We start from the raw sequence: 14,774 nt of genomic DNA, 5'->3' as shown, positions 1-14,774 counted from the left end.
CCCCAAATGTTTTTTTTTTTTTCTCATTGTATCTCCATTTGATCTTAGAAATCTTTGAAATGGTAGAAGTATATTCTGTATCTTTGTATTTGTCTCAAAATATCAATGTGCATGGTTAAATAAAATCACCTTTTTAAATTTATTTTATTTTATTATTATTATTATTATTATTATTATTATTATTATTATTGAGACAGAGTGTCACTCTGTTGCCCAGGCTGGAGTGCAGTAGCGTGATCCTGGCTCACTCCAACCTCCACCTCCAGGGTTCAAGTGATTCTGCTGCCTCAGCCTCCCAAGTAGCTGGGATTACAGGGTCCCACTACCACATCTGGCTAATTTTGTATTTTTTGTAGAGACAGGGTTTCACCATGTTGGCCAGGCTGGTCTCGAACTCCTGACCTCAGGTGATCCTCCCGCCTCAGTCTCCCAAAGTGCTGGGATTATAGGCATGAGCCACCGTGCCCGACCCACCGTTTTAGTATTTAAATGGATACTTATAAACGCATTCTAACTCCAAGAAACTCTTGCCACATCAGTCAACCTGGAAATAAATTGAAGTATCCATTTTTGTTTAAGAATGTACTTTTAAAAGATAATTCCTGATTTTCATTTAAAATTTTCTATCATTCTATTAGTAACAGTTATGCTTCATTAGATTACTTCACATATATTGACCACTTCACTTATATATATGTTATGTATATATTATATGTTAGTTATATATTACATATATAAAGTTATATATGTGTATATATAATATATAAAAAACATTTTGATACTTAAGATGTGACAGAATAGGACTTTAGCCATGTGGTGATTGTTTTGAGAGAACGTGCTACTCAGCAGCTCTCCACTAGAATGGAATAATGGAGAACAGGAAAAGCTCAGAGCTCAATTATGTAGGGGAGAAAATAATTTTTTACCTAATGGTTATTATGTGAATAATAGGGCCTTGCAAGATTTTAATAAGGTACTGCTCATAGGATTTTAAAATCATTTGGTCAGTTGATATGGAAACCATAGTATATTCGAATATCTTGCTAAAGATCTAAATTATTGGAAAAGTTCATGTGATTCAAATCCTTTCCCCTACTTTTATCTCCATAGCTTGTTTTAAAATAAACTTTAATTTTCAGAGCAATTTTAGGTTCACAGCAAAATTTAGCAGAAAGTAAAGAGAGTTTCATATACTCCCATCCCTACTTACACATAACCTCCCTCATTATCAGCATCCACACCAAAATGGTGTATTTATTACAGTCAGTCCACACTGACACATCCTTATCACCCAAAGTCCGTGCTTTACCTTAGGGTTCACTTGGTGTTGTCCATTCTAAGAATTTTGACAAATGTTGACAAATGATGCTTCCACCGTTGTAGTATCATTCATACAGAATAGTTTCACTGCCCTAAAATCCTCTGAGCTCTGCCTGTTCATCCCTCCCTATCGATTAACGCGTGGCAACCACAGATCTTTTATACTGTCTTCATACTTTCTGCCTTTCCCAGACTGCTTGGAATTCATATGCTTGGAATCATACAGTATACAGGTATACAGCCTTTTCAGATTGACTTTTTTTTTTTTTTTTTTTTGAGACAAGAGTTTTTGCTCGTGTTGCCCATACTGGAGTGCAGTGGCACGATCTTGGCTCACTGCAACCCTCCGACTCCTGGGTTCAAGCAATTCTCCTACCTCAGCCTCGTTAGTAGCTGGGATTACAGGCACCCTCCACCACACCAGGCTAATTTTTGTATTTTTAGTAGAGACAGGGTTTTACCATGTTGGCCAGGCTGGTCTCAAACTCCTGACCTCAGGTGATCCACCTGCCTCGGCCTCCCAAAGTGCTGGGCTTACAGACATGAGCCTCCGCACCTGGCCGACTTCTTTAACTTAGTAGTATCCAGTTAAGTTTCCTCCCTGACTTTTTTTTAGCCTGAATAATATTCAGTTGTCTGGATGTAGCACAGTTTATCCATTTACTTACTGAAGCACATCTTGTTTGCTTCCAAGTTTTAGCCGTTATAAATAAAGCCTCTATAAACACCTGTGCGCCGGTTTTTGCGTGCACATAGTTTTCAGTTCGTTTTGTAAATTACCAAGGACTACTGTTGCTGTATAGTATGGTAAGAGTATGTTTAGTTTTGTAAGAAATTGCCATACTGTCTTCCAAAGTGGCTGCACCTGTTTGCATTCTCACTTCCCACTAGGAGTGAATGAGAATTGCTGTTGCCGCACATCCTTACCAGCAGGTGTTGTCAATGTTTTGGATTTTGGCCATCCTAATAGATTTGCAGTGGCATCTCATTTGTTTTAATTTGCAATTGTCTGAGGATACATGATGTTGAACTGCATTTCATGTGCTTATTTGCCATCTGTATGTCTTCTTGGTGAGGTGTCTTAAGGTTTTTTGCCCATTTTTAATTGGGTTGCTTGTTTTCTCATTGTTAAGCTTTAGGAGTTCTTTGTATATTTTGGATAATAGTTTGTTATCAGATGTGTCTTTTGCAAATATTTTCTCTAAGTTCGTGGCTTTTCTTCTCATTCTCTTGACATTTTCTTTCACAGAGCAGAATTTTCAGTTTGACCAAAGTCCAGCTTACCAGTTAAGCTGGATAGTGCCTTTGGTGTTATAACTAAATAGTCATTTCTATCCCCAAGGTCATCTAGATTTTCTCTTTTGTTATCTTCTAGGAGTTTTACAGCATTTTATATTTAGGTATATGACCCATTTTGAGTTAATTTTTGTGAGAAATGTAAGGTCTGTGTCCACGTTAATTTTTTTGCATGTGGATGTCCGATTGTTTTAGTGTCATTTGTTGAACAAGCTGTCTTTGCTCCAATGGATTGCCTTTGTTCCTTTGCCAAAGATTAGTTGACTTTATTTATATGAATCTATTTCTGGGCTCTCGGTTCTGTTCCATGGATCTATTCATTCTTTCAGCAACACCGTGCTGTCTTAATTACTGTAGCTTTAGGGTAAGTCTTGAAATAAAGTAGTGTCATTTTTCTACCTTTGTTCTCCTTCCTTATTGAGTTGGCTACTCTGGGTCTTTTATCTGTCTTTATAAACTTTAGAATCCATTTGTCAGTATGCACAAACTAACTTGCTGGGATTTTGATTGTAATTTCATTGAATCTATAGATCAAGTTGGGAAGAATGACATCTTGGCAATATTGAGTCTTCCTATCCATGAACATGGAGTATCTCTCCATTTGTTTAGTCTTCCTATTTCCTTCATCTGAGTTTTGTAGTTTTCCTTATCTAGATCTTATACATATTTTATAAGATTAATAACTAAGTATTTCATATTTTGGGTGATAATATAAATCATAATGTGTTTTACATTTAAAATTCTACTTGTTCATTTGTGATATCTGCTTAACTTTTAAGCAATTAATGGATGCCTGGAAGTTGACGTACATATATATTCAGAAATGTTTTGCCACCTGAGACCTATGAGGAGGTAAGTATTGTGGTCCAATCTGTAATTAGTATTGTGGGGGTGGTGGGGGAGGTCTGTTATGCATTTGGTTTATTTCAGTTTGTTATTATTTTTCTAATTCTGAAGTTATATTATGGTGGAAAGCAGGAACAAAAAAGGAAAGAAAATTTATATGAGAAGACAGGTCCTCCAAGAGTACATTCGGAGTAGAAGGTGAAAAGAATACTGTCCTTCAGAATAGTTAGGTGTGAAAAGCTTAAACAGAAAAACAGATCAAGTTTCCTCTTAACACAATTCACTTTATGGTATTATGTTTCAAGCGTCTAGGGCACACAGTTTCTTTTCTTTAGAGTTTAAAAGAGGGAGAGACTAATGAGAATACAGAAGGGAAGGTTCTGGGGGAATAGGTACAATGCCTCCTGGAGCATGACAGGTACGCAGTAATTGTTCAGTTTGGATAGGTAAAAATGCAGGTCAGGGAGGATGCATTAGGACTTAGAAATTATGTAGGACAAAAAGGGGAAAATGAGGAAGATTCTTGGGAGCTGGAACTAAGGGTTTCTATAAGGAGTGATTGGAGATCAAGTTGGAAAGACAGATGGGGAAACAAAGAGGGTTTCAAATACCAGACTAAGGAGTGGATTTATTCGCAGGAATTAGGGCACCACCAAAGCTGTTTGAGTAAGGAATACAGTGATGGTGGGATTTTAGGAAAGTTAATCTGTTGGTGATACCCAATATGGTTAGAGAAAGGGACAGCAGAGTAGACTAATTGTGAGACTGTAGTCCAGTTTTGTAGTGATGATAATTGATAGCAGAGAACGTGGAAAGAAGGAATGATTTCATTGAACATTGTAAAGTGAGAAGACTTTACTAACTGAAAGTGAATGGGGGTAGTGAACTAATTTGGGTTTTGTGCTTTACAACATTGAGAAAGGTGGTACCACAATAACAAAAATAAGGAAGATAATCCTGGATTGAGTTGTTAGCTGCTCCTGGCCTTCTGTAACCAGGCTGAATTTAAAAAGACAATAATGACTTGTACTCCTTTTTTAAATATGCAAAATTTGAGCAGCTGGCAGGAGAGCTAAGTGTATGTCAGACGTTGGGAAATGAGAATGGAAGCTCAGAGGGATAAGTGGAGTTGCAACTGTGGTTTACTTAGACTAGCTCATATTTAATCCTGGCTGATTGTTTCCTTTGCTTTAAACTCCTGTTCTAATCCTTGAGGTACAAATCCATATATTGACTTTATAAAATGTTCAAATATATGGGAGGAATAAAAGATAATCTGCAAATAGGTTGGTGGTCTCCAGATTGTTTAAAAATCACCAGAAATGATTCCACAATCTCTACCATTTTAAAAACATAAAACTTTTCTAAAGACTTGGCACACCTAATGTATGAGAACAAAGGCATGTGCAATGTTTAGAGACTTCATTATAAAAAGCTTAGGTTGGGCCAGGCGCAGTGGCTCACGCCTGTAATCCCAGCACTTTGGGAGGCTGAGGCAGGGAGATCCTTTGAGGTCAGGAGTTCAAGACCAGCCAGGCCGACATGGCAAAACCCCGTCTCTACTAAAAATGCAAAAATTAACTGGGCATGGTGGCATGCACCTGTAATCCCAACTACTTGCAAGGCTGAGGCAGGAGAATTTCTTGAACCCAGGGGACAGAGGTTGAGCCAAGATCGTACCACTGCACTCCAGCCTAGGCAACAGAGTGATACTCTGTCTCAAAAATAAATAAATAAATAAAAGCTTAGGATGGAAAAGGTAAATGATAACATTTAAAAATAGTCGTGGAAGTACTTTCAAAAAACCGCAAATAATTTCATTTGGATTTAAACACTGTACTTTTAAAAAACACTCTCAAGTGGGTTACAAAACTTAAGAATATCACGGCCGTGTGTGGTGGCTCATGCCTGTAATCCCAGCACTTTGGGAGGCTGAGGCGGGTGGATTACCTGAGGTCAGGAGTTTGAGACCAGCCTGACCAACATGGTGTGAGACCCTGTCTCTACTAAAAATACAAAAAAAAAATTAACTGGCGGTGGTGGCACACGCCTGTAGTCCCAGCTACTTGGGAGGCTGAGGCAGGAGAATCACTTGAACCCGAGAGGCAGAAGATTGCATGCAGTGAGCTGAGATCATGCTACTGCACTCCAGCCTGGGCAACAGAACAAGACTCCGTCTCAAAAAAAAAGAATGAGAATATCAAGTTATCCAACTAGTATAATTTTAGCATGCTAATAATGAGGGAATGAACTAAAAGACATCTGTATCTCTTTTTAAGTATAATAATTATTAAAATGTTTGCTACTATAAAGAAAAAAATTGAACCAGGCATGGTGGCTCATGACTGTAATCCCATTGCTTTGGGAGGGTAAGGCGGGAGGACTGCTTGAGGCCAGCAGTTTGAGATCAGCAAAAGAACTAGTTGGGTGTGGTGACAGGCACCTGTAGTCCCAGCTACTTGGGAGGGTGAGGTGGGAGGATCACTTGACCCCCAGAGATCGCACCCCTGCACTCCAGTCTGGGCAACAAAGCAAGACTCTGTCTGAAAGAAAGAAAGAAAAAGAGATAGATATAAAGAGAGAGATATAGATATAGAGAGAGAATTATACTATTGGATATTAAGATTTTTTTATCTGAATAAGAAAATTAGAAAGAAAATTGTTATTTGCAGTGAAGTCAGCTGAATTTCAAAGTGGAGTATTGAGGGGAAATTATAACATTATTTAATATTTCTCATTTTGCACAAGAAAAAATTATAACCACTGTTTTAGAAACCATGTGGTACTCACCGCTTGTAAAACTAATAGATTTCAGAAAACCATGAAGTATCTATCTTGTTTCTGCTGTGCATAGTACGTTTAATTTTACTGTCACCTTATACATTGAGGATTTGTGTGTGTATGTGAGTGCCTCAATGAATAACCAGCCCACATCTTTTTAAAAGGTTATGTCTAGAGAAGATATTTCCACACTGGTTTCCCTATTCAAGAGCTTTATCAGGAGCTGAAGCAGTCAATGCCTTGAGGCCTTTCTATTTTGCAGTACATCCAGATTTCTTTGGACAGCACCCCGTAGAAAGGGTAAACATTTATTTATTTTTAAACCAGTAGTGTACATTTCTGCTTATTTACCTTTGATACAATATAATACATAGAGTTCTATAAATGTGGATTATTCTGTTGTAGTGATATAATCAATGCTTGGAACTAATTTGAAATGTAGATACTGAAAATTGAAAATAGAGCTTTTTTAATGAAAGCTGTCATTGTTTTGTACAGGCAATAAAGCTGTCATTTAAACTCTTTAGAGTACTAGTAATCATGTTTTTGGCACCAAGTTTTGAAGTACAGTTGAGGGTTTGAAAGAAAACTTAAGACCTCTATTATCATGATTGATCTCTCTCTTTTTTTTTTAAATTATACTTTAAGTTCTAGGGTACATGTGCACACATGCAGGTTTGTTACATATGTATACATGTGCCATGTTGGTGTGCTGCACCCATTAACTCGTCATTTACATTAGGTATATCTCCTAATGCTATCCCTCCCCCTTCGCCCCTCCCCACAATAGGCCCCAGTATGTGATGTTCCCTTCCTGTGTCCAAATGATCTCATTGTTCATTTACAACCTATGAGTGAGAACATGCGGTATTTGGTTTTCTGTTCTTGTGATAGTTTGCTGAGAATGATGGTTTCCAGCTGCATCCATGTCCCTACAAAGGACACAAACTCATCCTTTTTTATGGCTGCATAGTATTCCATGGTGTATATGTGCCACATTTTCTTAATCCAGTCTGTCACAGATGGACATTTGGGTTGATTCCAAGTCTTTGCTATTGTGAATAGTGCCGCAATAAACATACGTGTGCATGTGTCTTTGTAGTAGAATAATTTATAATCCTTTGGGTATATACCCAGTAGTGGGATGGCTGGGTCATATGGTACATCTAGTTCTAGATCCTTGAGGAATTGCCATACTGTTTTCCATAATGGTTGAACTAGTTTACAATCCCACCAACAGTGTAAAAGTGTTCCTATTTCTCCACATCCTCTCCAACACCTGTTGTTTCCTGACTTTTTAATGATTGCCATTCTAACTGGTGTGAGATGGTATCTCATTGTGGTTTTGATTTGCATTTCTCTGATGGCGAGTGATGATGAGCATTTTTTCATGTGTCTGTTGGCTGTATGAATGTCTTCTTTTGAGAAATGTCTGTTCATATCCTTTGCCCACTTTTTGATGGGGTTGTTTGTTTTTTTCTTGTATATTTGTTTGAGTTCTTTGTAGATTCTGGATATTAGCCCTTTGTCAGATGAGTAGATTGCAAAAATTTTCTCCCATTCTGTAGGTTGCCTGTTCACTCTGATGGTAGTTTCTTTTGCTGTGCAGAAGCTCTTTAGTTTAATTAGATCCCATTTGTCAATTTTGGCTTTTGCTGCCGTTGCTTTTGGTGTTTTAGACATGAAGTCCTTGCCCATGCCTATGTCCTGAATGGTACTACCTAGATTTTCTTCTAGGGTTTTTATGGTATTAGGTCTAACATTTAAGTCTCTAATCCATCTTGAATTAATCTTCGTATAAGGAGTAAGGAAAGGATCCAGTTTCAGCTTTCTACTTATGGCTAGCCAATTTTCCCAGCACCATTTATTAAATAGGGAATCCTTTCCCCATTTCTTGTTTCTCTCAGGTTTGTCAAAGATCAGATGGCTGTAGATGTGTGGTATTATTTCTGAGGACTCTGTTCTGTTCCATTGGTCTATATCTCTGTTTTGGTACCAGTACCATGCTGTTTTGGTTACTGTAGCCTTGTAGTATAGTTTGAAGTCAGGTAGCGTGACGCCTCCAGCTTTGTCCTTTTGACTTAGGATTGTCTTGGCAATGCGGGCTCTTTTTTGGTTCCATATGAACTTTAAAGCAGTTTTTTCCAATTCTGTGAAGAAACTCATTGGTAGCTTGATGGGGATGGCATTGAATCTATAAATAACCTTGGGCAGTATGGCCATTTTCACGATATTGATTCTTCCTATCCATGAGCATGGTATGTTCTTCCATTTGTTTGTGTCCTCTTTGATTTCACTGAGCAGTGGTTTGTAGTTCTCCTTGAAGAGGTCCTTTACATCCCTTGTAAGTTGGATTCCTAGGTATTTTATTCTCTTTGAAGCAATTGTGAATGGAAGTTCATTCCTGATTTGGCTCTCTGCTTGTCTGTTACTGGTGTATAAGAATGCTTGTGATTTTTGCACATTAATTTTGTATCCTGAGACTTTGCTGAAGTTGCTTATCAGCTTAAGGAGATTTTGGGCTGAGACGATGGGGTTTTCTAAATATACAATCATGTCATCTGCAAACAGGGACAATTTGACTTCTTCTTTTCCTAACTGGATACCCTTGATTTCTTTCTCTTGCCTGATTGCCCTAGCCAGAACTTCCAACACTATGTTGAATAGGAGTGGTGAGAGAGGGCATCCCTGTCTTGTGCCAGTTTTCAAAGGGAATTTTTCCAGTTTTTGCCCATTCAGTATGATATTAGCTGTGGGTTTGTCATAAATAGCTCTTATTATTTTGAGGTACGTTCCATCAATACCGAATTTATTGAGCGTTTTTAGCATGAAGGGCTGTTGAATTTTGTCAAAAGCCTTTTCTGCATCTATTGAGATAATCATGTGGTTCTTGTCTTTGGTTCTGTTTATATGCTGGATTACGTTTATTGATTTGCGAATGTTGAACCAGCCTTGCATCCCAGGGATGAAGCCCACTTGATCATGGTGGATAAGCTTTTTGATGTGCTGCTGAATCCGGTTTGCCAGTATTTTATTGAGGATTTTTGCATCAATGTTCATCAGGGATATTGGTCTAAAATTCTCTTTTTTTGTTGTGTCTCTGCCAGGCTTTGGTATCAGGATGATGTTGGCCTCATAAAATGAGTTAGGGAGGATTCCCTCTTTTTCTATTGATTGGAATAGTTTCAGAAGGAATGGTACCAGCTCCTCCTCGTACCTCTGGTGGAATTCGGCTGTGAATCCATCTGGTCCTGGACTTTTTTTGGTTGGTAGGCTATTAATTATTGCCTCAACTTCAGAGACGCAATAAAAAATTATAAAGGGGATATCACCACCGACCCCACAGAAATACAAACTACCATCAGAGAATACTATAAACACCTCTACGCAAATAAACTAGAAAACCTAGAAGAAATGGATAAATTCCTGGACACATACACTCTCCCAAGACTAAACCAGAAAGAAGTTGAATCCCTGAATAGACCAATAGCAGGCTCTCTCTTTTTCTTTTAAGGATGATACATGGAAGAGTTTTCAATGCCCTAGTGATTTTTCCTTACGATGCATGCTGCTGGACCACTCCCTACAACTCAGTTAATGTGTGCTCCAGGAATACAAACTGATACAAAAAATGGCTTATGGTAGATGTAGTTAAGACAGTCAATATATTTTAACATTAGAAAATTCAGTCAGTCCTTCATATCTGTGGGTTTTACACCCATGGATTCAACCAACCTCAGACTGAAAATATTAGGGGGAAAAAAATACATCTGTACTACAGATGAACAGACTTCTCTTTCTTGTCATTATTCCCTGAACAACACAGGATAACAACTACTTACATAGCACTTACATTATATTAGGTATTATCAGTAATCTAGAAATGATTTAAAGTATATGGGAGGATATATATATAGGTTATTTGCAAATACTACACTATTTTATATGAGAGACTTGAGCATTCGTGGATTTCGGTATCCACAGGAGGTCCTGGAACCAATCGCCTATGGATACCAAGGGACTACTATATATTACAAAGCCACATGCTTTGGAATTACTTCATTGGCTCCTTCTATTTTCATTAACACTGATATCTAGTTTAATATGAAAAGGAACTTGAAATCTTGAAAATTAGAACATTGTTTTTTTTTCTACTTGCAATGCAAAATCTATTTTGCTTTTTTGCTTTTAGGAAAATATTCTGATTGTGGTATTTGATACTTATGTTGGCTACTCAAAGTCAGAACTTTTCAAAGTAATCAGTAAATTGAATCAACAGAAAATATTCATTACCTTGGGGATGCATTAATAATTTAAAGTTTTAAATTCAACATGTATAGAAAAATCAAGCTTAGTAATACTTTAATGTTATTCTACCAATGTATTTTTTTAAATTAAGACTTCTGTATGCAGCAGGGCGTGGTGGCAAACCTGTAGTCCCAGCTACTAGGGAGGCTGAGGCAGGAGGATTACTTGAGCCCAGGAATTCAAGCCTGGGCAACGTAGTGAGACCTCATGTCGTAAATTTAAAAAACAAACAACAGAAAATTCTACGTGTGGTAAAGGGTTAACTCAGCAAGCTTGGGTTGCTTAAACCTTGCACATTCCAAAGAAAGGTCTGACTTCAGTGCTGAACTTTGGCTCCTGGGAAATGAGCTCTGAGCCCCTGGAATATCCCACCTGATAGGAATGTTTCTGTTTCCCTGAGGCGTTAGACCATGCCAGATAGACAGTTTATGCTAACAGTATGATTTATAGTGAATACCTGTTTTCCTGTGTCTAAGACCCTGGACTGCACTGTATTCATTTGACCTGGGGGATTTAGGGAGCTGAGACTGAATAGCTAAAGTGAGTCACATAAGCACTAAATGCTTACCTGTCTGACCACCAGTAAAACTCTGGACATCCAGACTTGGATGAGCTTCCCTGGTTGGCAACACTTTTCACGTATTGTCACACACCATTGCTGGGGGGATTAAGCACTGTCTATAAAACTCCACTGTGAAATGACAACTGGAAGCTTGCACCTGGTCTCTCCTGATTCTGCTCTATGCACCTTTTCCCTTTGCTGGTTTTAATTTCCATTCTTTTGTTGTAATAAACCATAATGGTGAATAAAACAGCTTGTCTGAGTTACGTGAATCCTTCTAGTAAATTATTGAACCTGAGAGTGGTCTTGGGGACCCCTGACACAATGTGCCTAGAGTTTAATGGTTCTGATAAATTTACGTTTTCATGTTATCTTTAAACTTGTATTTATTGACTCCTCCTTTGTATCAAGCCCTTGCCCTAGCTGCTGCCTGTGCTTAGAGTATCCTTTTCCCAGATATCCCAGATATGGCTTGTCCTTTACTTTCTCACTGAAGTGTCACCTTTCAGTGAGGCTCTCCCAGATTACACTATTACTTGTGTTTGTTTTGTTGTTTTTAAAACTACCCTATTTTAAATTGCCGTCTCTGCTTTACTTCCTAGCATTCCCTCCCCCCTTTTACCCTGCAGTACTTCTTGGTTTTTTTTTCCTTTCCATGTACCCTATTTCCTTATTTATTAGGTTTGTTGTTTATTTTTCTCCCCTCACTAAAATGCAAGCTCCATGAAGGCTGTTCACTCTTCTTGTCACTCTTTTTGCCACCACATGTTCAGTTCAGTCTTCTTCCCACTATTAGAGAAGACCCTTGCCCCTTTTCTTAGGAAGACTGGCTTAAAGTCCCGTCTATTCATAGCATCGAACTCAAAGTCCAGAGTTTCACAGTAATGCACCAGATTTGGGGGTTTTTTTTTTAATCCTCTTTAATTTAATTTAAAAATCTGCAAAACATTTGTAGTTTTCCAAAAAAAAAAAAATCAAAACTAAATACAAAGTTTAATGAGAAGTCTCATTCCTATATTCCTATTTCCTTTACCCAATTCCTATTCACTTCCTATACATAATCTTTTTTTTTTTTTTTTTAAGATTTTGGAGACAGTGTCTTGCTCTGTCACCCAGGCGGGGAGCGTGGTGGCACCATCAAGGGGCTCACTGCAGCCTCAGACTCCTGGTCTCAGGTGATCCTCCTACCTCAACCTCCTGAGTAGCTGGGACCACAAGCATATGCCACCATGCCCAACTAATTTTTGTATTTTTTGTAGAGTCGGGGTTTCACCATGTTGCCCGGGCTGTTCTCAAACTCCTGAGTTCAGGCAATCTGCCCACCTCAGCCTCCCAAAAAGTGCTGGGATTATAGACATGAGCCACCACGTCCAGCCTTCTTGTGTTACTTTTCAGCAAAAATAGAAATATTTATCAAAAAATAATGAAGATTTAGTCTTACACTGGCAATAAATATCCCACACTTGCGTACAGGACTCATGTGGCTAAGAACATCATATTAGAATAAATTAAACTATCATTTATTACTTTGGGATATTTAGTCATTGGCATTTTCCACATTTAGGTTATAAAAGAATTCAACCATGTTTTCTTCTATTACTTATATGGTTACATCTTTTTACGTCTTATCCATATGGAGTTCATTCTGTTACATGTTGTGAGATGTAGATCCAAAGGGCTATGAAATCCCAACATTTCTAAATACTAAATTATTTAATACTCTCAATGTGTTTAAAAGGTTAGATAGATATCATTTCTGATATTTCCTTGTTCTATTTTGTATGTAAATGCCCTTAATGTTTTTTTCCAGGAAATCAATGAAAATTCTCTTAAAAGGTTAAGTGTCTACTTAGAAAACCTCCAGAAACCAGGCTTCAAGTCTTTGAAACCAACTCAGCTTACATTTTATGTAAGAGAAACAGACCAGAGTTCCTCTGATGGCCAGGAACCTTTTAGTACTTCCGGTACGTTTTTTATTTCTGGTGTGTCCTTTGCAAGCTTCATGTTAAATGTGTTCATTAATTTTGACATTGTCAGAATACCTTTGGATCAAAACTTTGGTGATAGAAAAATAATAGCATTTAATTGATTGTTTTCCTAGAATTAGATTCTATTCCTAGCTGCATATGTTCGAACAAGTGATTTTTTACATGTTTAAACTTTTTTGTTTCTGAAACTAAAGTGTTCCTATTTGTCCCCTTCCCAGTTCAGTGTTATTTTAAGTGTTAAACATGTCCAAACAATATGTATTTCTAAAAAGTACAGCTTGCATTCTCTTATTTAGTCCTCCGAATACTCTGAAGCTGGAAATATTTACCCAATTGTAACTTAGTGATGTTCAGTGCCTTTCCCAAGACCAGAGAGAAAGAATATAAGTCTTGAACCCAGGTCTTTTAATTCCAACCTTATGCTGCTTCTAAAATCCAATTGATCTTAGTAGACAGCCACCTTTTCACTACCTTTTGTCACTGCTTTTCCATATTTAAAATTAAGGACAAATATTTAGGTTAAGGTCACTAAAGGCCTATCATTTCTCTAATTATACATGCTTTTGATGATCCTTGAGGAAATAACTATATTTTTAGTATGAACTTAAGACAATTTAAAGAGTCACTCAGTGCTTTCTGTGAGTTAAGGCTAAAACAGGATACACTGTAATTGTTTTTTTAAACAAACTGCTATAAAACTCAGAATTTGATAGGTCTTTGAGATCTAAAATCTGTTTCTAGCTCTGCCAGTGACCTAGCTGTGTGACCTTTAACTTTTGGGTGTTCATTTATTAAAATGAAAGAGCTGGAGAACTGTGTAGAGGCCACTCACATGGAAGATCCCTAATTTACACCTCACCCTCCCCTGGCTCTCAGGACCTCAAATGGAAGGAGGAAGAGCTTGATCTGAAGAATGCTGAAGTATATTGAAGACAATGCCTCACCCAGTCTCTCCAGGGACTAGTATTTGATAGTATACGATCTCCTACCTTTTATTTTCTCATAATTGAATATGGGAGATCAGGAATCACAAATTCCTTTTCTTGGCAGTTTCTCCATTTACCTCTGGCATAGAGTTTTATTAAAAATAGCCCTATTCTTCAATATTTAAAGGCAGAAAGTCAACTTATAGCCCTTTTGTGAAGGAACAGCTGTACTGAAGAATGCTGTAAATAATGAATAATAAGCATGTTGATCACTCTAAGTGACACAATTCTATTTGAAAGTTTATATACATTGTGAATGTGCTGTTCTTAGCCATGAGTCTCAAGCAACTGAGATACATTGTTACTAGTGTAAAATCAAATACTCATAAATACTTTTAATAGATATATGCTCCTGTTAGGGTCAAGATTAGGCTAGGAATTAAATAACGTCTTACTTAATATGTAGTGGTCTACTTAGGTTTCATGATTTCTCCAGGAGGACAGATGGAATTTTTAGAGGCAGATTATGTCCTTTATAGTTGTTAAAATAAAAATATTATCATCAATCTGTTTTTATTTGTATGTGGTTAAGAGAGTCAAGTTCATTCCTACAGCTACAACTACTGCTTCTACCACCATCAGCTGGATTTGCCTTAAATATTGAATATACATAGAGTTAGTAAATTGAATTTAAAAGCTTAGTGGAAATCTTAGAAAGTTTCACACAGCAAATTAGGGACAGAGCCG

General features: G+C 37.5%; 1 protein-coding gene across 3 annotated transcripts in view; it reads left to right on the top strand.

The window, feature by feature from the left end:
• TCAIM (T cell activation inhibitor, mitochondrial) overlaps window positions 1-14,774 on the top strand; it is a 74,361-nt gene that overhangs the window by 12,638 nt on the left and 46,949 nt on the right. For all 3 annotated transcript variants that reach the window (XM_017876319.1, XM_017876318.1, XM_017876320.1), the window contains exons 2-4: window positions 3,396-3,468; window positions 6,408-6,543; window positions 12,924-13,077. In XM_017876319.1, coding sequence (XP_017731808.1) covers window positions 3,440-3,468; window positions 6,408-6,543; window positions 12,924-13,077 — 319 coding nt within the window. In that variant the 5' untranslated portion in view covers window positions 3,396-3,439. The remainder of the gene's footprint in view (window positions 1-3,395; window positions 3,469-6,407; window positions 6,544-12,923; window positions 13,078-14,774) is intronic.

The sequence above is a fragment of the Rhinopithecus bieti genome, unplaced genomic scaffold, assembly GCF_001698545.2.
Source record: "Rhinopithecus bieti isolate Rb0 unplaced genomic scaffold, ASM169854v2 scaffold_9581, whole genome shotgun sequence".
Lineage (NCBI taxonomy): Eukaryota > Metazoa > Chordata > Mammalia > Primates > Cercopithecidae > Rhinopithecus > Rhinopithecus bieti.
The sequence above is the reverse complement of the archived record's forward strand: the minus strand, read 5'-3'. Positions and strand labels throughout refer to the sequence as shown.